The 27,120-nt window shown below is 49.8% G+C and overlaps 1 protein-coding gene across 1 annotated transcript; it reads right to left on the bottom strand.

Annotated features, from left to right (window-relative positions):
- Window positions 1–5,745: 5,745 nt before the first annotated feature.
- On the bottom strand, window positions 5,746–9,135 carry KCNE4 (potassium voltage-gated channel subfamily E regulatory subunit 4). Its single transcript, XM_064152648.1, has 2 exons — window positions 9,092–9,135; window positions 5,746–8,357 (listed from the first exon to the last, which is right to left on the bottom strand). The coding sequence occupies exon 2, from the start codon at window positions 8,331–8,333 to the stop codon at window positions 7,839–7,841; it is 495 nt and encodes a 164-aa protein (XP_064008718.1). The 5' UTR covers window positions 8,334–8,357; window positions 9,092–9,135; the 3' UTR covers window positions 5,746–7,838.
- Window positions 9,136–27,120: the final 17,985 nt, after the last annotated feature.

Genomic DNA, 27,120 nt, shown 5'->3' with positions numbered 1-27,120 from the left:
ATCCTGCTTCACTTTTTCCTGGTCCAGAGCACATCAGTCCTAGGAGGTCCTGTGCATAGAGCAGAGAACTTCTCTATCTCCATTTAAATTCTTCAGCAGGTTCAGTCTGTGTGGCACCATAGAATCAGAGAACTGCTTTGGTTGGAAGAGACCTTTCAGAGCACAAATCCAACCATTGACTCAGCAGTGCCAGGTCATTAGTAAACCATGTCCCTCAGCACCACAGCTTTTAGATACCTTCAGCATGCTCGAGCATGTCCAGAAAAGGGCAACGAGGCTGGGGAGAGGCCTTGAGCACAGCCCTACGAGGAGAGGCTGAGGGAGCTGGGATTGGTTAGCCTGGAGAAGAGGAGGCTCAGGGGTGACCTTATTGCTGTCTACAACTACCTGAGGGGTGGTTGTGGCCAGGAGGAGGTTGCTCTCTTCTCTCAGGTGGCCAGCACCAGAACAAGAGGACACAGCCTCAGGCTGTGCCAGGGGAGATTTAGGCTGGAGGTGAGGAGAAAGTTCTTCACTGAGAGAGTCATTGGACACTGGAATGGGCTGCCCGGGGAGGTGGTGGAGTCGCCGTCCCTGGAGCTGTTCAAGGCAGGACTGGACGTGGCACTTGGTGCCATGGTCTAGCCTTGGGCACTGTGGTAAAGGGTTGGACTTGATGATCTGTGAGGTCTCTTCCAACCTTGGTGATACTGTGATACTGTGAAATGTTTCCTACTGTTCAACCTAAACCTCCTCTGGCACAACTTGAGGCCATTTCCTCATGTCCTATGGCTTGTTACTTGAGAGGAAGTGACCAACACCCACCTCACTCAAAGCTGGAGAGCAGCCCTGAGGAAAAGGCCCTGGGGCTCTGGGGTCAGGAAAAGCTCAACATGAGCTGCTGCAGCCCAGACACAACCCTGTGCTGGGCTGCAGCAAGAGCAGTGTGGGCACAGGGCAAGGGAGGGGATTCTGCCCCTTGCCTCTGCTCTCCTCAGACCTCACCTGCACTCCTGGGTGCAGTTCTGGAGTCCTCAGCACAAGCAGGACGTGGAATTGTTAGAGCCAGTCCAAAGGAGGCCACCAAGATGCTGAGAGGGCTGCAGAAGCTGGACAGGCTGAGAGAATTTGGGCTCTGCAGCCTGGAGAAGGGAAGGCTTCGAGGAGACCTTGGAGCAGCCTTCAGGTATCTGAAGGGGGCTACAGGAAGGTTGAGGAGGGACTATTGACAAGGTCTTGTAATGACAGGACAAGGGGGAATGGGTTTAGACTGGCAGAGGGGAGATTGAAAGTAGCTGTTAAGAAAGGGTTCTTTGCAGTGAGGGTGGTGAGATACTGGCACAGGTTGCCCAGGGAGGTTGTGGAGCACAGAAGCACCCAATGTGATCTTTGATCCCATTGGGTGCTTCTGTGCTCCACAACCTCCCTGGAGGTGTTGAAGGCCAGGTTAGATGAGTCCTTGAGCAACCTGTTCTAGTGGGAGGTGTCTCTGCCTATGACAGGGGCTTGGAACTGGATGAGCTTTGAGGTCCCTTACAACCTAAACCATCCTCTGTGATTCTGTGAAGTGTTTGAGAGTGAGAAGGTCTCCTCTCAGGCTCTTTTTCTCCAGGCTAATCAACCCCATTTTGCCAAGCCACTCCTCACTTGTGCTTTCTTGCCCCTCACTGCCATTGCATGCAGTGCACCGGGAAGATATAGAATTGTAAGTCAGAGAGCTACTATCATAGATGCTGATGTGGCAACCTTGAGAGCTGGACCATGTCTGGATGTGTTCCTCTGGGATCTGTGTTAGATAGGATTGTCCTGCAGCGGGGTTGGACTCGATGAGCTCTTTGGGTCCCTTCCAACCCCTAACACCCTGTGACCCTATGATCATGTACACATGCCATTTGTGGCCATCTTTTCCTGTTCTATCAAAGGTGAGTGTGCTAGTTTGAACCTGTCTAGAATGTTTTGGTGAGAAGGACTAGGTTAGAGGCTGTGAAAGGAAACAATGGTGATGGCTACTGCACTCACAGGCTTGCTGAGAGGTCTAAGAACATAAATATAGATAACAGGCTCACTCACTGGGCTTTGTGGGCTGAACTTCTCTCTCTAACCTAACCTGCCATCTGTGTGACTAATCCATCTGCTTCCTAACCCCTCTGGCTGACCCTCCAAGCTACCTTAAACATAAGGCAAGATCTAGGGTAAGGAAGAGGGGTGTAAGGGTGGTTGGGAGCCCCTCCTGGGGACTCAGGTTTCTGGGAGGGCTGCTGTGTTTCTGTATTGCCTTTTTAGCTTGTCTATGTCTGTATCTAGCTGTATAGATTGTAACTATCTGCTTGGCTATTGTGCTAAGCTGTAAAGATAAAGCTGCACTCAATTCCCAGAGTCACTGAGTCTAGTCTGGGTGATTTTCCCAAGTGTGTGTGTCGGGGGGGGGGGGGGGGGGGGGGTAGACCCAAACCATCATAGGTGAGCCACACAAACTCTTCCAGCAAATGAGCAGGGCATAGCACTGCCAAGAAATGGGAGCCTAATTGCTGTGTTCTTTTGAGAAGGAATGCATTGGTAAAAATAACATCATCTCCCTTCTGTCAAATTGCAGGCAATTATCATGGCCCTCAAGCCAAGATCTATTAGCTCTGAATCTGATTCAAGACAGTTACTGAAGCACACTGGAAAAATCTGTCATTTGGGGGGGGGATATTATCACTTTTTACTTCATAGTAGTCAAAAGGATTTTGAAACAAGCTTAATAGGGGCAATTTTCTTCCTTTTCTCTGTAGCTTTTCAAGATTAACAATGCTCTTTTTTTTTCTTCTTAATAATAGCTACCTGGTCTTGGGTCCCTGGACTGTCTTCAAGGCATCATTACATTAAGTTGCAGATTCAATTAGCTTTTACAGCTAATTTCCTCCCCTCCCCCTCCTCTGGTGCCATCAGAATACTAATTTGGACAAAGACAAACGTCCTAGGACTAAGACAAATGCATACCAAACTACCATGTGTGCTTTCTCAAACCCAAGGAGAGATCCATCACAGTCTGCAAGGAGGTCATAGCAACCCCAGCAGTGCTACAGATTTGGGGAAGAGAGCCTGGAAAGCTGCCCAGCAGAGAAAGACTTGGAAGAGGTGTTGGATGGAAAACCAGCTGGATATGAGCCAACATGATCTCAGGTGCCCAGGAAGGCTGTCACCATCCTGGGCTGCATCAGGCAGGAGTAGTGCAGCCAGCAAGACCAGAGGATTGCCCTCCTGTACTTGGCACTAGTACTTTAAATACTGGATTCAGTTTTGGGCCCCTCACTACAAGAAGGGCATTGAGGTGCTGGAGTGTGTCCAGGGAAGGACAACAAAGCTGGTGAAGGGTCTGGAAAACAAGTCCTGTGAGGACTAGATGGCAGAGCTGGGGTTGTTCAGCCTGGACAAAAGAGGCTTAGAGAAGACCTCGCTCTCTACAATTACCCGAAAGAAGGTTACAGCCAGGTAGTGGTCAGTTGTTTCTCCTGAGTAACAGCTAATAGGACAAGAAGAAATGGCCTCAAACTGCACTGGCTGAGGTTTAGATTGGATATTAGAAGAAACTTCTTCACTCAGAGTGGGTTTATCAAACACTAGAATAAGCTCTCCAGGGGAGTTGCTGAACCCCCGTCCCTGGAGGTGTTTAAAAGACAGAGATGTGGTGCTAGAGGGTGCAGTTTAGCACCAGGAGTGGTAGAGTTAACTAATGGACTTGATGATCTGAAAGGTCTTTTCCAACCAAAACAACTCTGTGACTGCGAGGTGGCCACATTTGCGTGCTGACTGGCTCACTGCAGTGCAAGCAGCCCCCACAGCCCACAGCATTTCCCTCAATAGCAGCTCAGTCTAACACTGGACTAAGCCAGCTTCTTAATCCACAAAGCAGAGCTGTAGTTTACATTTTGGTCTGGTTTTCCTCCTTATCACCAGTGCTGTCAGAAGGCTCTTGATTCATTAGTGTGGCAATGGAAACACTGAAGCACTGAGGCAGTGACAAGGGTAAATTTGGCAGATGCAACACAACTGACCTGCCATTCCAGGACACTGTGGGTGTCCCAGGAGGTTCCACTGCCAGGGGAAAACAGAGTCCTGTGGATGGGTAGCTTTAGCTCAGCAGAAGCATGTGAACAGGGAGTGAGTGAAGAGCAGAACACAGGGGAACATGTTTGGTGGGAAAGCAAGCAGATCTAGCTTCATAGCAACCTGATGTTTGAACCAACCTCACATTACCCCATGGTAGGTCCCAGCTTGTACATACTGTGTCAGCCCGAAGGATATACGGAAGTGCAACGGTGCCTCTAAACAGTTCTGCACTGCATTAGGAGCCAAAACCTCAACATTTCCTCTGTCCCTAATGTTGTAAAGTCACAGAGCAGCAGTGAGGCCCAGGGTCAAAGCTCATGACAAAGAAAGCTACATACCATGGTCCAGTACCAGCAATCCAGTGGGACCAGAGACCAGTGTCAGATACTCGCCCATAACCTCCACCTCAGCTGACCCAAATTGCTATGATGCAGACTTAAACCCAAGCCTCCAAAGGCAGATGTTTCAAGAGACTGAATGTGTGACCAAGAAAAAAAGCTTTGATAGCAGCTTGTTGGCTTGGCCAGGCTCCTCAACAGCTCACCAGCTGCCCCAGCTCTCGGTGCCCCTGTGGTCCTGCCCACACCACTGTTGTGGAGGCAGGGAATTAACACAGCCAAGTCAGGAATTTGTAGAAAAATAAGAGTTGCTTTGTTTTCCTGAAAACCTGCCCCCAAAACTAGGTACAGAAATTAATTTAGTTTAATTAACAGATTCAGTTGGGTTGAGAAGATCTACAAGGATACCATAGGTAATTTGGCTATTTGGGAAGTCAGAAGTTGGGAAAGGCTAAGCTACTAAACATAGCATCCCCCACTCTTAATCAGGCTGAGACATTAATGTTTACTCACAGGTGAGTCAGGCTGGCAGAAAGAAGGGCAGTCCAGATGCTTGTCCCCTCCTCTCTTCCAGAAGCCGTCCAAGGTTCCTTATGGACTATTGAGCCTGCATAAAGGGTGCTAATGGTGGAAACCATCCAAGGCAGGGAGGGTCCTGCCCCTCAGGAGCTTGTCCTGAGGAGCGCCAGGGGACTCTTTCTTGCAGAATCTATCCAGATGTGGGGGAAAACTCTAAGGTAGGAATCCCAAGGCAGGAAGTTCCCCAATATTTATACCCTCCCTAGACAAAGAACAGAGTTAGCACTTCCTAGGCATGAAGACCACAGCCAATCTCCAGCCCAATTCCAGCATGGGCACTGCATGGGGCACCCCTCATAGGATCAACCAGGTTGGAAGAGACCTCCAAGATCATCCAGTCCAAACTATCACCCAGCCCTATCCAATCAGCTAGACCATGGCACCAAGTGCCCCATCCAGTCTTTTCTTGGAAGGGCCCCTTGCTCCCCCTCTTCATGCCTGCAGGGCAGGGGGGGGAAACAGGTCTTTTCATGCCTTTTCCTCTCCCATTCAAACCACAGAGGGAGAGGAATTTTGGGGTATACAGGACTCCAGGACAACCACACAGGAGCTGAGTGCCAGGAGGTCAGCCAGCAGCCCATAGAGCCAGCACGATCCCAAGGTGAGATCCAGAGCCCCTGGCTCATCCTGCAGCATTGCAGCACTGTCAAACAAAAGGAATCCTTTCAAAAGGAGGCTAAGAAAAGGACCTTGTAGAACTTTTGCCCAAGCTCGTTACTGGAAACCTATTTGATGTAGTGAAGAAACGTGGGAACTCTTCCAGGAAACGTGTTTCTTTATTTAAATAAAACTTAGTGCCAGTAGAAACAACAAACCTTAAATACACCAGACAATTATATACAACTCGATGCTAGGAATTATATACATCATTTAGAAAGGGAGGGAGGGGGAAGGGAGGGGGGGTTGGGGTTTGTTTTTTTACAGCTAGAAATACGTTTATAGCTAAAGTAAAAGGCTGGAGGAGAAAGCAATGGAAAATGTGACAACTTGCCTATGTCAGTCTGGTTTGGAAAGTTTTGGGATTCAAGTGATTCCAGGCAAAGCGCCAAACTCCAGTTGGCTTCTTCCAAAAGCTGAAACTGCCCCTTTTTGGAGTAAATCTACCAAAAAGCTGGGTGGTTGGGTTTTTTTTTTTATGGTCTGATCCAAAGTTCACTGAAGTCAGTGGAAAAACTCCCACTGCCTTCAGTCTGAACGGGATCAGACTCTTTCTGAGCAACAAAGGAGCTTTTGTTCTGTGTTGAGCAGAGATAGGGAGCGATAGCTCTGCAGGCTGCAGCGTGTTAACCCTCCGAGCCAAAAGCAGAGCTCTCCCTCCTCAGGGGCAGAAGGAGCTGGCTTCTGCTGCTCAGCAGCCGTGCTTTTCAAGCTGCCTCTCAAGCTCTCACGCCAGTGGATAAATCACGGAGCTTTTTAAGGGCAGGAAACATGTGGAGACCTGTTGCAAACGTTTGTGCTGCGCCAAGGCTTTAGATTCCGGCTCTTGGGCTCTCATGCTTCAGGGCTAACCCAAACATCAATAACTTATTAAGTTATTACAAAATATAAAGTATGATTGAAACAGTCACTCTGCTAGTTTTATTTGTCCTTCCTTCTTTTAACAGTGCAATTATTTAGTAGCTGGTTTCATAAGCATCTGAGACAATCACAGTACCTTTAAATTAGGGGGAGGGGGAAGTTGGTGGTAGTTGTAAAAGCTAGTTAATAACGACTGTACAGAAATGCATGTGTCACATGCAAGCTGGTGGGAGGGGGGGAAGGTGATGCAATGTTTATCTACCTTCAGTAGAGCAGAAAGTCTGGATTCCTTAAGGATGCACATGGGTGAAAGTCGTACTGACCTCAAATGGACAGTTTAACTCCAACAGAGAAGCATAAAATCTTCTGCATGTCCCTTGAAGCCAGGAGAACTCAGCTGGTGACTTCCACTGGCCAAGAATCTCACCCTTGTTGGTTAAATCCTATCTTGCTTCCCACCTGTTTTTCAAAGGGGTGTAACAGAGCAGCATTTGTTCAAGCCTTTCTATGCTTTGCATCTTGCAGCAAAGACCTTTTTGTGCCATCTTTAACGTACAGATCTTTGCCTTTAGTGATCAAATGTACATAGCTTTTAAAGAGATAAAAAGCAAACTGAAACCACACTTTTCCTACTGGTAACACAGTCAAAGGGTGGATTGCAGCAGAATCTGGTGAACCTGAGCCAGTCAGCATGGCTACAAGTGAAGCAAAGACAGATCGAGTGGTAGGACCTGAAACCGGGCTCTAGAGTCCGCCTCTGGTCTTTTAATCTCGTTCTTTCTGTGCCTGAAGTTAGTCTCCAGCCATACTGCAATCTCCTTTCACCTATAGCATCAACAGATTCTCAGCTTTTGAGGCCTCATTGAGCAAGTCTGCTGCTGGATGTGGTTAGAAAAACCAAAACCCACAGTGGAAGCACTTCTGGTGTGCCACAGTTTTGTTCCCATGAGCATTGCCCATAACCTCTAAGAACCAGGCACTGGGCTCAGGGTAACTGCCCTAAATGCTTCTCACATTTTTGCAGAATTCCAAGCTATGCAGAGACATGTCAGTGACAGTTACCTCATGAGAAAATACATTCTCCTCCTTCTTTGCTCTCATGGTAGAGAAATCATATTGGAAACATCAAAATTAAGCAGCCCAAGGATGTGCAAGTTACACGTTGGAGTTGAGCGCCACTGCATCCTTATCCTGCCAGCTCTGGGAGCGCCTCAGGCCTAGGGGCACAGGTACCTGTTCAGAGTTCATTGGAGAACAGGGAAGGAGAACCACAAGTTCTTAGTGGGAGCTCCACTGCCCCATTGGCAGCTGTTGAAGGTAGGTCTGCGAGTGCTAGGAGTTCTTGTGAAGGTTTTCTGCAGATCCCTCGCTGCTCTCATTGAGGAGTGTCTCTGACACTTCCCCCAGCTCAGCATCCAGCACTTCCTCCTGGATGGTGAAGTGGACGTCTGGGGAGGAGGAGGATTCGGAACTCACGCTGCTGCCTTCCATTGAGCAGATGGCACAGGACAGGGATGGCACCATGCTCTCCTGCAGCATGTTCAGCATCATGGGGATCTGGACAGACTTCAGCCCCGATATGGTGGGTAGAGGCTTGACAGCTTCCCCCCATTCTCTCTCCTCGTCTTTGTAGAGCAGAAGCAAACTGGACTTCTTCTCTTTTCTTTTGGATTTCATGTAGCCAAGCATTATCCCAATCAGGAAGACCCCATAGAAAGACATGACAATCAGGATGTAAAGATACTCATTGCCACTGCTCTTCTCTGTACTGTGGGACTCGGCACCAAGTGTGGCTTGGGTCATGTTTGCATGGTCCATCTTCAGCATGGAGTGCTTCACCACAGCCAAAGCCTGCAGCAAAATGCATGTGTAACCATAAAATGAAACTTCAAAGGCACAAAAGGACAGCCCCAAATAGAACGAAACAAGACAACCTCAAACTATTCCTTGCTGCTTGCAATCTCTATTCCTTGCAGCTTGCAATCTCTATTCCTTGCTGCTTGCAATCTCTATTCCTTGCAGCTTGCGATCTCTATTCCTTGCTGCTTGCAAGCTCTATTCCTTGCTGCTTGCAATCTCTATTCCTTGCAGCTTGCAATCTCTATTCCTTGCAGCTTGCGATCTCTATTCCTTGCTGCTTGCAAGCTCTATTCCTTGCAGCTTGCAATCTCTATTCCTTGCTGCTTGCGATCTCTATTCCTTGCAGCTTGCAATCTCTATTCCTTGATGCTTGCAATCTCTATTCCTTGCTGCTTGCAATCTCTATTCCTTGCTGCTTGCAATCTCTCAGCTTGCAAAAGCCACACCTGACTGAAGCTTGCAGTCCATCATACCTCTGAGCAAGATGCTCTTCAGAGACAGAAAACATCAGAGGAAGGAAGATATGCAACATTAGATCATGTCAAGTTCTAGGCTGAATCATAAATCTCCGCCATCTCTATGATTAAGGAAAGAAAAGCAGATAGAAACACCCTGCTAGGAATAGTTTTGTGCTACTTAACCATGCTTCCATAGAAGGCTGAAAAAGTTAGGAGTTCTATACAGTGATGGGGGGGGAGGAGGGAAATGATCAAAACTCAACTTACGTCAGCATGCAAAAACTCCCTCCTCTTGCAGAGCTCCAGAGACCTTTCCTCCACCAAGCGCTGGGCGCTCTGAAAACTCTCCTCTGCTGCCACTGGAATAAATAGCTCCCAAGAAATGTTTCATCACGTGTTTTAGAGGCACAGTTTATAATAGTTTTGTGTTGGAGTCAACAGATGAACTTGAAGGATTGCAGTTCAACCCACTGAACTCTTAACAGCTGTGAAAAGAAAAAGAGTTGGGAATTCAGGCTTCACTCTTTCCTAACCAGTTCAGCGCTGGCTCTTTCAACTTGTTCCTTTCGCTGCCATCCCAGCTGCTAAACCTGACCTGTACCCCTGAGAGCTTGTTATGCAGAGAGGGAAAACTGCAGACCACTCTGCTGTGTTTGTAATAAGATGCAGACAGTGTGGCTCTCACGGTGGACACTGTTATGTTATCTATATGCACTTTGCCCAGAGAGATGAAGCAGGAATCAGATTATTTCCTCTACCTAGGACTAGTGAGAAAGATTTACAAGCCTATATGAAACAAACTGGTGACTTGCAACTCAAGTTGCTGCTCCACATTGGCACAAACTGTGAGACTGTGGAAAGAGGAGCCCTGGGTCTCTAGTGAGTTTTGGATGAAGTGGTGCTGGTGCCACCTAATTTTGGCCATTGAAGCAGAACCTGCAGGGTTTGGATTCTTCACATAACCGGTGGAAGGGTGCAGACTCCTGCAGAGAGCAGCACAGAGCTCCTGAAGTTTGCAGCCTCCTTCTGCCACTGTAGAAGCATCCAACAGTGACATGGTCTGAGTGCTGTTTATGGATGAATAGGCCAGGACCACCAAGGTAAGGCAGAATTTAGTGCAAAGGGATGTTAACAGCTCCTGGGCAGAAGGATGCTGCAAGTGACTGATGGAGGCTGCTGCTGCTGGTTGCTGGGCTGAGCAGATACCTCCCAGTTTGCTGGGGAGGGAGGCAGGCTGGGTTGCAGGGCCCACATAGTTCCCAGTCATCAGCTCAGTGGCACAGAAGGCTCCAAGACCCCTTTTCAACACGTAGGCAACAGCACAGGCCATGGGAAGAAGGAGGCCCAGCTTGCACCTTGGGGATTTCGCTTCCTTATCCTTTCCATCCCCGTTCTTCACGCACAAAAACCAATTAGTCAGGCCCCACATGTGAATGTCACCCCCTTCTGCAAAGCCTCAAGGATGTTTATGTAACAGAACACTCCACTTCCAGAAAGTAGCCGACTGGTGCTGGAGTTTCCCAACGGTAGGTCTGGGGTTTTAATTCCGCTGCTCTCAGTTGCGGATTCTTTGCATAGATGGCAAATTCTTCTCCAAACCCTGCCCTCACAATCCCTCTGAGGTAATGGCAGATAAGATTAACCTCTCTTCACATGCAGGAAGAGGAAAGAGAGAGAGAGAGGAGTAAAGCAACTTTAAATGAAGAATCCAAGAGAGGCAGACGGTGCTGTATCTGTGTTTGGAAGCGGCATTATCCGTTGCTCCTCTGAACGGCTCCACAGTAAGAGGAAAGGATTGCATTAGCCTCCTCTCCTTCTCTGCCCCCTCAAACAGAGGATCCACTCTTCAGGCTGCTGGGTTTATCTACTTGTGCATTCCCATGTGATAGCTCAGGAGCTGTTGATGTTGGAGTAAGGTCTAGTGGGATTTCATCTGACAAAATCTGTCTGCAGCACCCGCTTGCCAAGTCTGGATTCTTCATCCCTGTTCCCGACAAACTCCTCAGCAGGCAGTAAGAACATGTTCACCGGCAGGCTCGAGCACAGCCCAGAGCAAGTCTCTGGCTTTTTCTAGCTCAATCTGGGGGAAAGTTCTATTTCACATCTTTTTCAGCTCCATAGAATCACAGAATCAACCAGGTCAGAAGAGACCATGTGGTATTTGCTCCTCTGTTCAAGCTCTGGAAGTTTGGAGTTTGAGAAATTAAAGACAATGTGGCAGGTTCTACCAACACCCTTTCATGGAGGGCCTTGAGAGACCTGGGGCTTTTTAGTGTGAAGAGGAGAAGGCTGAGGGGATCTAATAAATGTGTATCTATCTGAGGGATGGGTGTCCAGAAGGAAGGGACAGCTTCTGCTCACTTGTGCCCTGGCATAGGACAAGAGGCAATGGACATGAACCCCAGCACAGCAAGTCCCACCTCAACATGAGGAAGAACTTCTTTACTGTAAGGGTGATGCAGCACTGGCACAGGCTGCCCAGAGAGGTTGTGGAGTCTCCTTCTCGGGAGGCTTCCAAGACCTGTCAGGATGTGTTCCTGTGCTACATGCACTATTATATGGTCCTGCTTTGGCAGAGGGGTAGGACTTGATCTGTAGAGGTCCCTTCCAACCCCTAGCATCCTGTGGCCAGTGTTGTTAGGTCAGTAAAAACTGGCCCAACACGAGAAGAAATGATTTCTCTGCGCCCATGGCACTATGAAACCAGCTTGATCCTGAGACAAATGCCATGTAAAGCTTGTCCTTTCACCTGCTGTCCATGCAACATGCAGGACATCACTCACTCCAAGACAAGGAGCATTCTCAGACATCTGGAGGGCACAACACGCCGTGACTCCCACCAGCGAGGCAGACAAGCTGGCGGTAAGAGAGTCTCTTTGGTGGCCAACAAGACCAAGAGCATCCTCGACTGTATCAGCAACAGTGTGACCAGCAGGACCAGAAAAGTGGCTATCTTCCTGAACTTGCTGCTGGTGAGGCCACACCTCAGTTTTGGGCCCCTCCACTAGAGGCTGGTGAAGGGCCCAGAGCACAAGTCTTGTGAGAGGCAGATGAGGGTTTGTTTAGCTTGGAGAAAAGGAGGCTGAGGGAAGACCTTCTCACTCTCTACAGCTCCCTGAAAGGAGGCTGGTGTCAGATTAAGGTCAGTCACTTCTTCCCAGCAACAACTGTTAGGACAAGAGGTGTGCTAGCTTGAAGCTAGCCAGCATGTTTTGGTGAGAAGAGCTAGATTACAGGCTGTGAAAGGAAACAATGGTGATGGCTACTGCACTCATAGGCTTGCTGAGAGGTACAAAATCAAAAGTCCAAACATAAAGGATTTGCACTTCTGCTGCTGGGAAGCTCCAGGCTGCATCTCTCTCTGACCCCTCTCTGCTGTTTCTTTGACTAAGCCACTTTGCTTCCTAACCCCCTGGCCGAACCTCCATTCTTCCTTGGGACTGGGGTAAGGTTGAGAGGGGTAGGGGGAAGGTGAAGGGGTGGTTGGGAGCCCCTCCTGGGGACTCAGGTTTCTGGGAGGGGAGTTGTGTTTCTGTATTACCTTTTCCCTTGTCTATTTCTGTCTATAACTGTCTATACTGTAACTATCTGCTTGTCTACTGTGCCAGCTGTAAATATAAGCTTCATTCAACTTCCAGAGCTGCTGAGTCTAGTCTGGGTGATTTCTAAAGCGTGGGGGGGGCAGGGAACACCCAAACCATCACAAGAGGAAACAGCATCATGTTGTGCCAGGAGCAACTGGGTTGGACACTGGGAGCAATTTCTTCCCCCATAGGGTTGGCAAGCCCTGGAGCAGGCGGCGCAGGGAAGCGGTGGAGTCACCATCCCTGAAGCGGTTTAAAGCCCGCACTGACAGGGGGTGAGGGACACCCTCTGAAAGGCCTCTTTGGACCTAAACGATTCCATGAGTCATATTTGCTCCAAAACCTTCACAGTATCACAGTACCACAGTATCATCAGGGTTGGAAGAGACCTCACAGATCATCAAGTCCAACCCTTTAGCACAGAGCTCAAGGCCAGACCATGGCACCAAGTGCCACGTCCAGTCCTGCCTTGAACAGCTCCAGGGACGGCGACTCCACCACCTCCCCGGGCAGCCCATTCCAGTGTCCAATGACTCTCTCAGGGAAGAACTTTCTCCTCACCTCCAGCCTAAATTTCCCCTGGCACAGCCTGAAGCTGTGTCCTCTTGTTCTGGTGCTGGCCACCTGAGAGAAGAGAGCAACCTCCTCCTGGCCACAACCTCCCCTCAGGTAGTCCTTATACTGTGCATGCAGATGGAGCTCTGTACAGCCCCCCAGCCGAACTGCAGCACCCCAAAAGCAGCAGAGGAAGGCTGGGTTAGGCACATCCATGGATTTATGCAATCTCACTAAGTTCCCAAAAGTTGAGTTGCGTAACCACTGCCAACAACTCTCTGCCAGCCTGTTTAGCTTGGCTAGCTGAGGACAACCCTTCTCCAGCTGCTTGCTTGTGGCTCTGAAACACTGATTCATTTTAAAAAGGCCTGGAAGGAAGCCCTGAGACCTCTAGAGACCTGGAGAGGAGGGAAGGGAAGATACTGAGGAATAACCACCTGAAAAATACACCACCTGCTTGCTGCTGCCATAATTCAGCTTCCTCAAGCTGCGCCCTGCAGAAGCTGCATTTTGCTGCAAAAACAAGGGGATAGAAAACAGAAAATTGGAGCCCTTTAGGCTTGTGTTTCAAAGTTACTTTTGCTGTGAAATATGTGTTGTAAAATTATTGAGCGTGGTAAAAATGCCTGTTTAATTTGAAGTAATTGATGAGTTGTTACTAGTTACTGCTTTATGGAGCTTCTTATTCCCTCTCAGATCAAGGGGTTTTTTCTCTTCATATTTCCCAGGATTTCCTCTGACACTTCACACTGAAGCCTTCTCACTTTCAGCAATTGCCTCTTGTGTTCCTCTCCACTTTCTTTAGGGCCTTAGGGAAGCCTCGTGAAGTTCAGTAAGGGCAAGAGTAGTCATAGAATCATAGAATCAACCAGGTTGGAAGAGACTCCCAAACTCAGCCAGTCCAACCTAGCACCCAGCCCTATGCAGTCAACCAGACCATGGCACTAAATGCCCCAGCCAGGCTTGGCTTCAACACCTCCAGGGATGGCGACTCCACCACCTCCCTGGGCAGCCCATTCCAATGCCAATCACTCTCTCTGACAACAACTTCCTAATAACATCCAGCCTAGACCTGCCCTGGCACAGCTTCAGACTGTGTCCCCTTGTTCTATTGCTGCTTGCCTGGCAGAAGAGACCAACCCCACCTGGCTACAGCCTCCCTGCAGGCAGCTGCAGACAGCAATGAGCTCTGCCCTGAGCCTCCTCTTCTGCAGGCTGCACACCCCCAGCTCCCTCAGCCTCTCCTCACAGGGCTCTGCTCCAGGCCCCTCACCAGCTTTGCTGCCCTTCTCTGGACACCTTCCAGCACCTCAACATCTCTCTTGAATTGAGGGGCCCAGAACTGGACACAGCACTGCAGGTGTGGCCTGAGCAGTGCTGAGCACAGGGGCAGAAGAATCTCCCTCGTCCTGCTGCCCACACTGCTCCTGAGCCAGGTTAGGGCTTGATCTGCTGGGAAGCAGCTCTGCAAAGAAGGACCTGGGAGTGATGATGCACAACAAATTCCCCAGGAGTCAGCAGTGTGGTCAAGAAGACCTATGGCATCCCCAGGTGCATGAACAAGTGTGGCCAAGAGCTCAAGGGACATCTGCCTCTTGCCATAGTGAGACCACTCCTGGAGCACTGTGCCCAGCTCTGGGCTACTCAGTCCAAGAGAGACAGGGACCTGCTGGAGAGAGTCCAGTGAAAAGCACAAACAGAATGAGAGGACTTCAGAATCTCTTTGACAAGGGCAGGCTGAGAGACCTGGGTCTGTCTCACCTGGAGGAGACAGAGAGGAGCTGATCAATGCTTGTCAGTGCCTAAAGGGCAGGGGGCAAGAGGATGTGGCCAGACTCTTTCCAGTGGTGCCCATCAATAGGACAGGCACTAACAGGCACAAACTAAAAGCCAGGAGGTTCCATTTGAACATGAGAAAAAAAATGGTTTGCTGTGAGCATGCTGGAGGCCTGGAGCAGGCTGCCCAGAGAGGTTGTGGAGTCATCTTCTCTGGAGAGATTCCAAACCCACCTGGATGTTGTGATCCTGCACTAGGTGACTCTGCTTTCTGATGGGGTGGGACTAGGTCTCCAGAGCTCACTCCTGCCCCTGCCATGCCTGTATCCTGTCATTCTTTGCATCAATCCCACTCCAGGCTATGATATTGAAGAATAATCCTCAAGCAGTGGCTCTCACCTTCCAGATCTTCCCTTTGGAAAACACTCAGACCAATAAAGCAGCCCAACAGCCAGGCACTCCAACAATGAAAAGGTCACTGGAGTGGCTGATGCCAGACTTTTTTTCTCAAGGTCCCTGTCTCCTAGAGAGCCTTTTGTGGCAGCAACCTCCGTCACTAAGGGACGCAAAAGTGGAGGCTTGAGGCATCCCATGGGGCAGGAATTCATACTGCGGCTTGAGGGAGAGTATAATGTGAACCCTTTTCTCCAAATAAAACTGTGAGGGCAGTCAGGAAGCTCAACAAAGACAGAACCCATTGTGGAGACAACGTGAAACATCCTCAGAGACTCAAAGGACTCTGCAGGCTGCCGTGGAAAACGCATCTCTAACCCTTCCTTACAGGCGTGGCCCATGGCCTGATGCTGCAGCTCTCCTCTCTTTTCTTTTGAGTGAGTTAATGACACCAAAACCCTGGTAAAGAGCTGGCTCCTACAGGAAGCTCAGCCTGCTTAATCACTGTTTGCCAACAGTATCACTCAGAAGTGTCTGAGGACCGCCTGGACAGATGGGCAGAGTCCAAGGGGATGGGGTTCAATAGCTCCAAGTGCAGGGTGCTGCACTTTGGCCACAGCAACCCCATGCAGAGATACAGGCTGGGGTCGGAGTGGCTGAGAGCAGCCAGACAGAGAGGGATCTGGGGGTACTGATTGATACCTGCCTGAACATGAGCCAGCAGTGTGCCCAGGTGGCCAAGAGAGCCAGTGGCATCCTGGCCTGCATCAGGAATGGTGTGGTCAGCAGGAGCAGGGAGGTCATTCTGCCCCTGGACTCTGCACTGGTTAGACCACACCTTGAGTACTGTGTTCAGTTCTGGGCCCCCCAGTTTAGGAGGGACATTGAGATGCTTGAGCGTGTCCAGAGAAAGGCGACGAGGCTGGGGAGAGGCCTTGAGCACAGCCCTACGAGGAGAGGCTGAGGGAGCTGGGATTGGTTAGCCTGGAGAAGAGGAGGCTCAGGGCAGACCTTATTGCTGTCTACAACTACCTGAGGGGTGGTTGTGGCCAGGAGGAGGTTGCTCTCTTCTCTCAGGTGGCCAGCACCAGAACAAGAGGACACAGCCTCAGGCTGCACCAGGGGAGATTTAGGCTGGAGGTGAGGAGAAAGTTCTTCCCTGAGAGAGTCATTGGACACTGGAATGGGCTGCCCGGGGAGGTGGTGGAGTCGCCGTCCCTGGAGCTGTTCAAGGCAGGACTGGACGTGGCACTTGGTGCCATGGTCTGGCCTTGAGCTCTGTGGTAAAGGGTTGGACTTGATGATCTGTGAGGTCTCTTCCAACCCTGATGATACTGTGAGACTGTGATACTGTTTTGGAGCAACCACCTCGAAATCTGAGAAACAACAGAGAAAGATAAAGAAGCAAAGAGATGGAAAGCACAGAGAGGAGCTGAGGCTTTTCTTCCTGCACCCAGACCTGGAGTGGAAGTAATGTCTGGGGGGAGAAAGGACAGAGAATGTTGGTGTACACATACTGGAACAGTTATAATTTGGACCTTCCAGGAACTGCCCCTAGGAAAAGACAGCAAAATTAGTCAATATTTTTTTTCTCACATCTATGATTTTGGGCAACAGAAAATTAGAGGTCAAGAGGTGGATGTGACACCACAAAGGCAGATACAATGGAGGGGAGGCTTCTGCCTTTGATTTGGTCTTTAAAGACCCCCCATACTGAGATCACAGAATCCCAGCATGGTGAGGGTGGGAAGTGACCTCTGGAGATGATTTGGTCCAATGCCTCTGCAAGAGCAGGGTCGCCCAGGGCAGCTCACCCAGGATTGCAACGTCCAGGTGGATTTGGAATCTCCCTAGCAAAGGAGACTCCACAACCTCTCAGGACAGTCTGGCCTAGTGCCCCAGCACCTTCATAGGAAAGTTTTTCCTCCTGTTCAGATGGAACCTCCTGACTTCCAGTTTGAGCCCATTGTCCCTTGTCCTGTCACTGGGCACTGCTGCAAAAGTCTGACCCCTCCCCTCTTAACCTCTACCCTTGTGCTACTTTGAGCCCAGCTAGAATGTTAGGGTGAGAAGAATTAGAGTACAGGCTGTGGAAGGAAAACAAGGGTGATGTCTACCTCCCTCATTGGCTTCCTGAGATGTATAAGAACAAGAATCAAAACATAGATAAGGCACTTCTCCTACTGGAGAGCTTGGAGCTGCATCTCTCTCTCTAACCTCACCTCTCTCTGCCATTCTCTGACTAAGCCACTTTGCTTCCTAACCCCCTGGCTGAACCTCCATTCTTCCTTGGGACTGGAGTAAGGTTGAGAGGGGTAGGGGGAGGGTGCAGGGGTGGTTGGGAGCCCCTCCTGGGGACTCAGGTTTCTGGGAGGGCTGTTGTGTTTCTGTATTACCTTTTCCCTTGTCTATTTCTGTCTATAACTGTCTATACTGTAAATCTCTGCTTGTATCTTGTGCTAAGCTGTAAACATAAGTTTCATTCAGTTTCCAGAGCTGCTGAGTCTAGGCTGGGTGATTTCCAAAGTGTGGGAGGACAGGGAACACCCAAACCATCACAACCCTCCTTGCACATTATTACTTGGTCCCAGAGAAGGGAATGAAGCTCAAAAATCACAGAAACAACCCAGCTGGGAGAGACTCTCAGGATCACCAAGCACAATCATTAGCCCTACTCTACAAAGTTTACTCTTAAACCACATTCTCAAGCACCACAACTGAATGAATTTCAAACACATCCAGAGCTGATGACCCAACACCTTCCTGGGCAGCCCATTCCAGTGCCTGACCACTCTTGCTGGGAAAAAAATGTTTCCTAATGTCTGGTCTAGACTCACCCAGGTGCAGCTTGAGGCCATTCCTTCTTCTTCTATCACTACTCACCTGCGAGAAGAGCCCAGCAGCAGCCTCTCCACAATGTCCCTTCAGGCAGCTGGAGAAGCCATGTGCCTTCCTGCTAACATAGAATCAAGCAGGTTGGAAGAGACCTCCAAGCTCAGCCAGCCCAACCTAGCACCCAGCCCTACACAATCAACCAGACCATGGCACTAAGTGCCCCAGCCAGGCTTGGCTTCAACACCTCCAGCCACACAGACTCCACCACCTCCCTGGGCAGCCCATTCCAATGCCAATCACTCTCTCTGACAACAACTTCCTCCTCACATCCAGCCTAGACCTCCCCTGGCACAACTTCAGACTCTGTCCCAACCCCACCTGGCTACAGCCTCCCTGCAGGGAGCTGCAGACAGCAATGAGCTCTGCCCTGAGCCTCCTCTGCTGCAGGCTGCACACCCCCAGCTCCCTCAGCCTCTCCTCACAGGGCTGTGCTCCAGGCCCCTCCCCATCTTTGTTGCCCTTCTCTGGACACCTTCCAGCACCTCAACATCCCTCTTGAATTGAGGAGCCCAGAAATGGACACAGCACTCAGGTGCAGAACCCTGCACTTAGCCTTGTTCAGTCTCATCCCATTGGCCTCTGCCCACCCATCCAGCCTGTCCAGGTCCCTCTGCAGGGCTCTCCTGGCCTCCAACAGCTCCACAGCTGCTCCTAGCTTGGTGTCATCTGCAAACTTACTGCTGCTGGACTCAATCCCCTGCTCCAGACCATCAACAAAGCTATTGAACAGGACCTCCTTTCAGTACAAAATTTATGGGCTTTACTATATGCTCTTAACACTTCCATGCCTCAGTTCACTTCCACATGAGATGAATCTAATCACATCCCTTAACTACACATGCTGTGCAGATAATTCACTTGCAGATGACTACCCAGACAGGTAACAACCATTCTGTTCACCAGTGCAAAAGCATCACCACATGGCTGGGCTGGCAGCTGAGCAATTCTCACACAGCTCAGTGCCATTTTCCATCAGCCTTCCTTATTCTTCAGACTGCAGGAATAAATCACTCACACACACACATATATATATGCTGCACATGAGCAATTTCTAGGGGAAGGTGGCAATTTTCTCCATGCCATCCACCATACCCTGTGTGAGCATCTAGGTGCTAAATGGAAGCAATGCTCTGCCCACCTATTAACAGCAGAAAGCTTAGTAAAATACTACAGCTCTGCCTTGCATCCTTACAGTCTTCACTGGTGAAAACATTGAAGTGTTAAGCCCAGAAGTTGCAAGCATCAATCTTCCCTCCAGCTTCCAGGGTTTAGTTTGCTTTGACTTCAATTTTATGTAACCATGGTAGCAGATCCCCATACCACTAAACTTCAAGTTTCTCCAGAGGTCCCTGCACCCAGAGCAGAGGAAGCTTGCTATTTCTGCCAGTGGCAGCAAATCTGGCATTCAGAAGCACCTCACCTCTGCCCCAGTGCTCCCAGCTCCAGCAGTGACAAGAGGTGTGCCAGAAGTTGCATCTGGAGCACTGCAGTTGTCTCCCAAGTACAAAATAAAGATCCTCAGAGGTTGTCATCCAAGTTATTCACCAATGCCCTGGATAAAGGGATGGGGTGGATGCTCAGCAAGCCTGCTGATGATACCAAGCTGAGAGAAGTGGCTGATGTACTGCCAGGCTGTGCTGCCATTCAGAGGCACATGGACAGGCTGGAGAGAGGGGCAGAGGGGAACCTCAGGAAGCTCAGCCAGGGCAAGCACAGTCCTGTGCCTGGGGAGAAATCACTTCCTGCAGCAGTGCAGGTCAGGGTTTGACCTGCTGGAAAGCAGCTCTGCAAAGGGCCTGTGTGAGAGTTTGATATTTTTAATGAGAGCAATGAGATGCTTGGCTGTGAAAAGGAAACACTGGCGATGTGTGCTGCACTCACAGCCTGTCTGAGCAGGATAGAAACAAGGACACAAGCACAGAGAAGGCAGAGGGAGTCAGTGTGCATGTCTCTGCTGCAGTTGGTGCCTGTGCTTTTTCTCCCTGTGTAACCCAACTAGTCCTGACCCCCCTTGCTGATCCTCCAAACTCACCTTGGCCATAAGGTACACTCTGGGGAAAGGAGGTGGAAGGGTGGTTGGGACCCCCTATTGGGGACTGGTTTCTGGGAGGGCTGCTGTGTTTCTGTGCTACTTTTAACTTGTCTATTTCTGTCTATAGCTGTAACTATTGTAACTATCTGCTTGTATTTTGTGCTAAGCTGTGAACATAAACCTTCATTCCTTCACTTCCTGCTGGCTGAGTCTAGTCTGGGGGATTTCCATAAGGGAGGGGTTGCAGGTAACAGCCAAACCATCACAACCTGGGAGTGATGATGCACAACAAGTTCCCCAGGAGTCAGCAGTGTGGTCAAGAAGACCTATGGCATCCCCAGGTGCATGAACAAGTGTGGCCAAGAGCTCAAGGGACATCTGCCTCTTGCCATAGTGAGACCACTCCTGGAGCACTGTGCCCAGCTCTGGGCTACTCAGTCCAAGAGAGACAGGGACCTGCTGGAGAGAGTCCAGTGAAAAGCACAAACAGAATGAGAGGACTTCAGAATCTCTGACAAGGGCAGGCTGAGAGACCTGGGTCTGTCTCACCTGGAGGAGACAGAGAGGAGCTGATCAATGCTTGTCAGTGCCTAAAGGACAGGGGGCAAGAGGATGTGGCCAGACTCTTTCCAGTGGTGCCCATCAATAGGATAGGCACTAACAGGCACAAACTAAAAGCCAGAAGGTTCCATTTGAACATGAGAAAAAAAATGGTTTGCTGTGAGTGTGCTGGAGGCCTGGAGCAGGCTGCTGTGCTAGTTTGAGGCTAACTGGAACATTTTAATGGGGAAAATGAGATGACAGGCCGTGAAAAGGCAACAGTGGTGATGTCTGCTGCACTCATAGGCTGGCTGAGAGGTACAAAACCAAGAACATAAATAGAGGTAAGTCAGTCAGTGTGTCTCCCTGGGAGCCTGTGCCCTCTCCCCGGGTTGCTTCTGTCTAATCCTTTTGCTTTTTTTAACCCCCCTTGCTGATCCTCCCAGCTTACCTTGAACATAAAACAAACTGGGATAAGGTAGAGGGGAGGAAAAAAGGTGGAAGGGTGGTTGGGAGCCCCTCCTGGGGACTCAGGTTTCTGGGAGGGCTGTTGTGTTTCTGTATTACCTTTAACCTGTCTATTTCTGTCTATAACCATAAATATTGTAACTATCTGCTTGTATCTTGTGCTAAGCTGAATGCAAAGCTTCTATCCTGTGCTAAGCTGTGAATGCAAAGCTTCTATCCTGTGCTAAGCTGAATGCAAAGCTTCTATCCTGTGCTAAGCTGTGAATACAAAGCTTCTATCCTGTGCTAAGCTGTGAATGCAAAGCTTCTATCCTGTGCTAAGCTGAATACAAAGCTTCTATCCTGTGCTAAACTGTGAATACAAAGCTTCTATCCTGTGCTAAGCTGTGAATGCAAAGCTTCTATCCTGTGCTAAGCTGAATGCAAAGCTTCTATCCTGTGCTAAGCTGTGAATGCAAAGCTTCTATCCTGTGCTAAGCTGTGAATACAAAGCTTCTATCCTGTGCTAAACTGTGAATGCAAAGCTTCTATCCTGTGCTAAGCTGTGAATGCAAAGCTTCTATCCTGTGCTAAGCTGAATACAAAGCTTCTATCCTGTGCTAAGCTGTGAATGCAAAGCTTCTATCCTGTGCTAAACTGTGAATGCAAAGCTTCTATCCTGTGCTGAGCTGTGAATGCAAAGCTTCTATCCTGTGCTAAGCTGTGAATGCAAAGCTTCTATCCTGTGCTAAGCTGTGAATGCAAAGCTTCTATCCTGTGCTGAGCTGTGAATGCAAAGCTTCTATCCTGTGCTAAGCTGTGAATGCAAAGCTTCTATCCTGTGCTAAGCTGTGAATGCAAAGCTTCTATCCTGTGCTAAACTGTGAATGCAAAGCTTCTATCCTGTGCTAAACTGAATACAAAGCTTCTATCCTGTGCTAAACTGTGAATGCAAAGCTTCTATCCTGTGCTAAACTGTGAATGCAAAGCTTCTATCCTGTGCTAAACTGTGAATGCAAAGCTTCTATCCTGTGCTAAGCTGTGAATACAAAGCTTCTATCCTGTGCTAAACTGAATACAAAGCTTCTATCCTGTGCTAAGCTGTGAATGCAAAGCTTCTATCCTGTGCTAAACTGTGAATGCAAAGCTTCTATCCTGTGCTAAGCTGAATACAAAGCTTCTATCCTGTGCTAAACTGTGAATGCAAAGCTTCTATCCTGTGCTAAGCTGTGAATGCAAAGCTTCTATCCTGTGCTAAGCTGTGAATACAAAGCTTCTATCCTGTGCTAAACTGTGAATGCAAAGCTTCTATCCTGTGCTAAGCTGAATACAAAGCTTCTATCCTGTGCTAAACTGTGAATGCAAAGCTTCTATCCTGTGCTAAGCTGTGAATGCAAAGCTTCTATCCTGTGCTAAGCTGAATACAAAGCTTCTATCCTGTGCTAAGCTGTGAATGCAAAGCTTCTATCCTGTGCTAAGCTGTGAATGCAAAGCTTCTATCCTGTGCTAAGCTGTGAATGCAAAGCTTCTATCCTGTGCTAAGCTGTGAATGCAAAGCTTCTATCCTGTGCTAAACTGTGAATGCAAAGCTTCTATCCTGTGCTAAGCTGTGAATGCAAAGCTTCTATCCTGTGCTAAGCTGTGAATGCAAAGCTCCTATCCTGTGCTAAGCTGTGAATGCAAAGCTTCTATCCTGTGCTAAGCTGAATGCAAAGCTTCTATCCTGTGCTAAGCTGTGAATGCAAAGCTTCTATCCTGTGCTAAGCTGTGAATACAAAGCTTCTATCCTGTGCTGAGCTGTGAATGCAAAGCTTCTATCCTGTGCTGAGCTGTGAATGCAAAGCTTCTATCCTGTGCTGAGCTGTGAATGCAAAGCTTCTATCCTGTGCTAAGCTGTGAATGCAAAGCTTCTATCCTGTGCTAAGCTGTGAATACAAAGCTTCTATCCTGTGCTAAGCTGTGAATGCAAAGCTTCTATCCTGTGCTAAACTGAATGCAAAGCTTCTATCCTGTGCTAAAATGAATACAAAGCTTCTATCCTGTGCTAAGCTGTGAATGCAAAGCCTCTATCCTGTGCTAAGCTGTGAATGCAAAGCTTCTATCCTGTGCTAAGCTGTGAATGCAAAGCTTCTATCCTGTGCTGAGCTGTGAATGCAAAGCTTCATTCCTTAACTTCCAGCCAGCTGAAGCTAGTCTGGGTGACTTCATAAGCATGGGGGTCAGGTAACTCCCAAACCATCACAGCTGCCCAGAGAGGTTGTGGAGTCTCCTTCTCTGGAGAGATTCCAAACCCCCCTGAACATTGTGATCCTGGGAAACCTGCAGTGGATGACCCTGGTTTGGCAGGGGTTACAAGGAGATGAAATCCAACTCCTACCCATGCTGGGATCCTGTGATTTTGTGCTCGCTAAGGAAAATTGGTTTCTGACCTGGAGAGCTGCCAAAGAACAGCAACCCTCAGTGCTAGCTGTAATAATAACAACAGCTTACTCTACAATTAGCATTTACCTCAAGGCCTGTGTTGTGGGAACCTCCTCAGAGGCTGGGGACAGGCATTTCTTTCCAGCCTCTAAACTGAATGTCTGAAAGCTCTGAGTAGTGACTGGAAACAGACGGAGTGGAAACAACTCTCACTAGAGTAATGACAAGGAAATGCATTAAAACATGTAAGGACTTTTCAACAGCTGCTAGCAGAATCTAGGTCTAAAGTCAGGACACACTCAGTTGTCCTTCCTGCAGCTGAGCTGTGTCACCACTTTGTTTTTTCAACATAGATTAAAGGTGTGGAAAATAGAGAGGAGTTAATGCAGCATACTTCAAATTCCCTTACTTTTTTCCCTTCCCTGTGACACAGAAGGGGTGTAAAGCTGTTTGGTTTGAAAGTGGCTTTTCTTTTCTTCCCCTCCCCCCCGCCCCCACCAGACTTTTCTTTTCCCCAAATAGAATTATCTGGTGGATATGTGACCTTTGAAAACAGAACGTTAAAGGGTTTCTTTGCTGGTGAATGGTGCCACATTCAGCTGGCAGCTGGCACCAGTGGTGTGCCCCAGGGATCAGTGCTGGGCACAGTCCTGTTCAACATCTTTATTGATCATCTGGACCAGGGGTTTGAGTTCAGCATCAGTAAGTTTGCAGATGACACCAAGCTAGGAGCAGCTGTGGAGCTGTTGGAGGGTAGGAGAGCCCTGCACAGGGACCTGGCCAGGCTGCATGGGTGGGCAGAGGCCAATGGGATGAGACTGAACAAGGCCAAGTGCAGGGTTCTGCACTTTGGCCACAACAACCCCAAGCAGCACTACAGGCTGGGGACAGAGTGGCTGAGAGCAGTCAGGCAGAGAGGGAGCTGGGGGTGCTGGGAGAGAGGAGCTGAAGATGAGACAGCAGTGCCCAGGTGGGCAGCAGAGCCAATGGCATCCTGGGCTGGCTCAGGAGCAGTGTGGGCAGCAGGACAAGGGAGGTTCTTCTGCCCCTGTGCTCAGCACTGCTCAGGCCACACCTTGAGTGCTGTGTCCAGTTCTGGGCTCCTCCATTCAAGAGAGATGTTGAGGTGCTGGAAGGTGTCCAGAGCAGGGCAGCAAGGCTGGGGAGGGGCCTGGAGCAGAGCCCTGTGAGGAGAGGCTGAGGGAGCTGGGGGTGTGCAGCCTGCAGCAGAGGAGGCTCAGGGCAGAGCTCATTGCTGTCTGCAGCTGCCTGCAGGGAGGCTGTAGCCAGGTGGGGTTGGGCTCTGCTGCCAGGCAAGCACCAATAGAACAAGGGGACACAGACTCAAGCTGTGCCTGGGGAGGTCTAGGCTGGATGTTAGGAGGAAGTTGTTGTCAGAGAGAGTGATTGGCATTGGAATGGGCTGCCCAGGGAGGTGGTGGAGTCACTGTGGCTGGAGGTGTTGAAGCCAAGCCTGGCTGAGGCACTTAGTGCCATGGTCTGGTTGATTGGCCAGGGCTGGGTGCTAGGTTGGACTGGCTGAGCTTGGAGGTCTCTTCCAACCTGCTTGATTCTATGAACACAACCACTGCTTTGATGGAATTATGGTTTCAGAACATAGGGGAAAACTCTCTCCTCTCTTGGCTGCTCAGGACATGTGAGTGGCCATCCCAAAGTAAACACCACATGCTCTTGTGTGGTGTTTTTTCTCCTCATCCGAGGCTGGTATTTCTCTGGGGTCTAGGAAGCAGCAGGCAGTGGGGAATTCTGCACAGGCACAGCTGATCCTGTGCTTTCAGAACGGGCTCTGGAAGTGCAGCGTGTTTGGGAAGAGAAATACTGCTGTCCCAGACGGGAAGCACATGGACACAGATAGACCTGGACAGACACAATGAGCTCCTGCTCCTCAGCATCACATAACTACAGAGTCCTGACGCAGCCACACACAGAGTTTCTCCTAACTCCTCCAGAAGCATTCAGATGCTGGCAGAGCACTTAAACTGAAGGGTTAAAGAGCTTCCTGAAAGCAAGGCAACTGCTGCATTACCTGCAAATACAGTCCAGGGTGTGGTGGTTGCTCACAGTCTCACAGTATCATCAGGGTTGGAAGAGACCTCACAGATCATCAAGTCCAACCCTTTAGCACAGAGCTCAAGGCCAGACCATGGCACCAAGTGCCACGTCCAGTCCTGCCTTGAACAGCTCCAGGGGCGGCGACTCCACCACCTCCCCGGGCAGCCCATTCCAGTGTCCAATGACTCTCTCAGGGAAGAACTTTCTCCTCACCTCCAGCCTAAATCTCCCCTGGCACAGCCTGAGGCTGTGTCCTCTTGTTCTGGTGCTGGCCACCTGAGAGAAGAGAGCAACCTCCTCCTGGCCACAACCACCCCTCAGGTAGTCCTTAGACAGCAATGAGGTCTGCCCTGAGCCTCCTCTTCTCCAGGCTAACCAATCCCAGCTCCCTCAGCCTCTCCTCGTAGGGCTGTGCTCAAGGCCTCTCCCCAGCCTCGTTGCCCTTCTCTGGACACGCTCAAGCATCTCAATGTCCCTCCTAAACTGGGGGGCCCAGAACTGAACATCTTCTCAGGGAAGATGCTGTAGTGCTCTGGCAGACACAAGGGCTCAGCGCAGCAGGATCGCTGCTGCCTTTGCTGTTGCTCTGCAAAGCAAGGAACTCATTTGCTGATTTCTCCAGCAAGAACCCTGAAGAACAACAACTGTTCCACATGCTGCTGCCCACTGCCAAAGCAGTATGGCATGTGGAAAGTTTGTGTTGCCTTTCTTCACTGTCACTCCCTCACCTAACCCAGCACACCTCACCTGCTCTCATCATGGTATGGATGCACACAGCCAGGTACCCTGCTTGTTTTCCAGCTGCTGTCTCCCTTTCCCTGCCACACAACTTCTCTTCCACGTGGCCCACCCGTGTGCCTGTCTTCCTGCATAGTGCTGCCCTCCACCCCACCAAGCCTTAGAAACATAGAATCAGCCAGGTTGGAAGAGACCTCCAAGCTCAGCCAGCCCAACCTAGCACCCAGCCCTAGACAATCAACCAGACCATGGCACTAAGTGCCCCAGCCAGGCTTTGCTTCAACACCTCCAGGGACAGTGACTCCACCACCTCCCTGGGCAGCCCATTCCAATGCCAATCACTCTCTCTGACAACAACTTCCTCCTAACATCCAGCCTAGACTTCCCCTGGCACAACTTGAGACTGTGTCCCCTTCCTCTGTTGCTGCTTGCCTGGCAGCAGAGACCAACCCCATCTGGCTACAGCCTCCCTGCAGGGAGCTGCAGACAGCAATGAGCTCTGCCCTGAGCCTCCTCTGCTGCAGGCTGCACACCCCCAGCTCCCTCAGCCTCTCCTCGCAGGGCTGTGCTCCAGGCCCCTCCCCACCTTTGTTGCCCTTCTCTGGACACTTTCCAGCACCTCAACATCTCTCTTGAATTGAGGAGCTCAGAACTGGACACAGTACTCAAGGTGTGGCCTGAGCAGTGCTGAGCACAGGGGCAGAAGAACCTCCCTTGTCCTCCTGGCTACTTAGTTCATCTCAGGGCAAACTCAGGAGAGGTTCTATGAATCTGTAATTCACAGTGCTCCAAAACACCACATTTGTGCTATTGCAAATCTGTCCCCCCTGCAGACATTGCTG

Source organism: Pogoniulus pusillus, chromosome 13 (genome assembly GCF_015220805.1).
Source record: "Pogoniulus pusillus isolate bPogPus1 chromosome 13, bPogPus1.pri, whole genome shotgun sequence".
Classification (NCBI taxonomy): Eukaryota; Metazoa; Chordata; class Aves; order Piciformes; family Lybiidae; genus Pogoniulus; species Pogoniulus pusillus.
This window is presented reverse-complemented; position numbering and strand designations above follow the sequence as displayed.

Excerpts from the sequence above, each read along its gene's own strand:
- KCNE4 (XM_064152648.1), bottom strand. The coding sequence starts at position 8,333 with ATGCTGAAGATGGACCATGCAAACATGACCCAAGCCACACTTGGTGCC.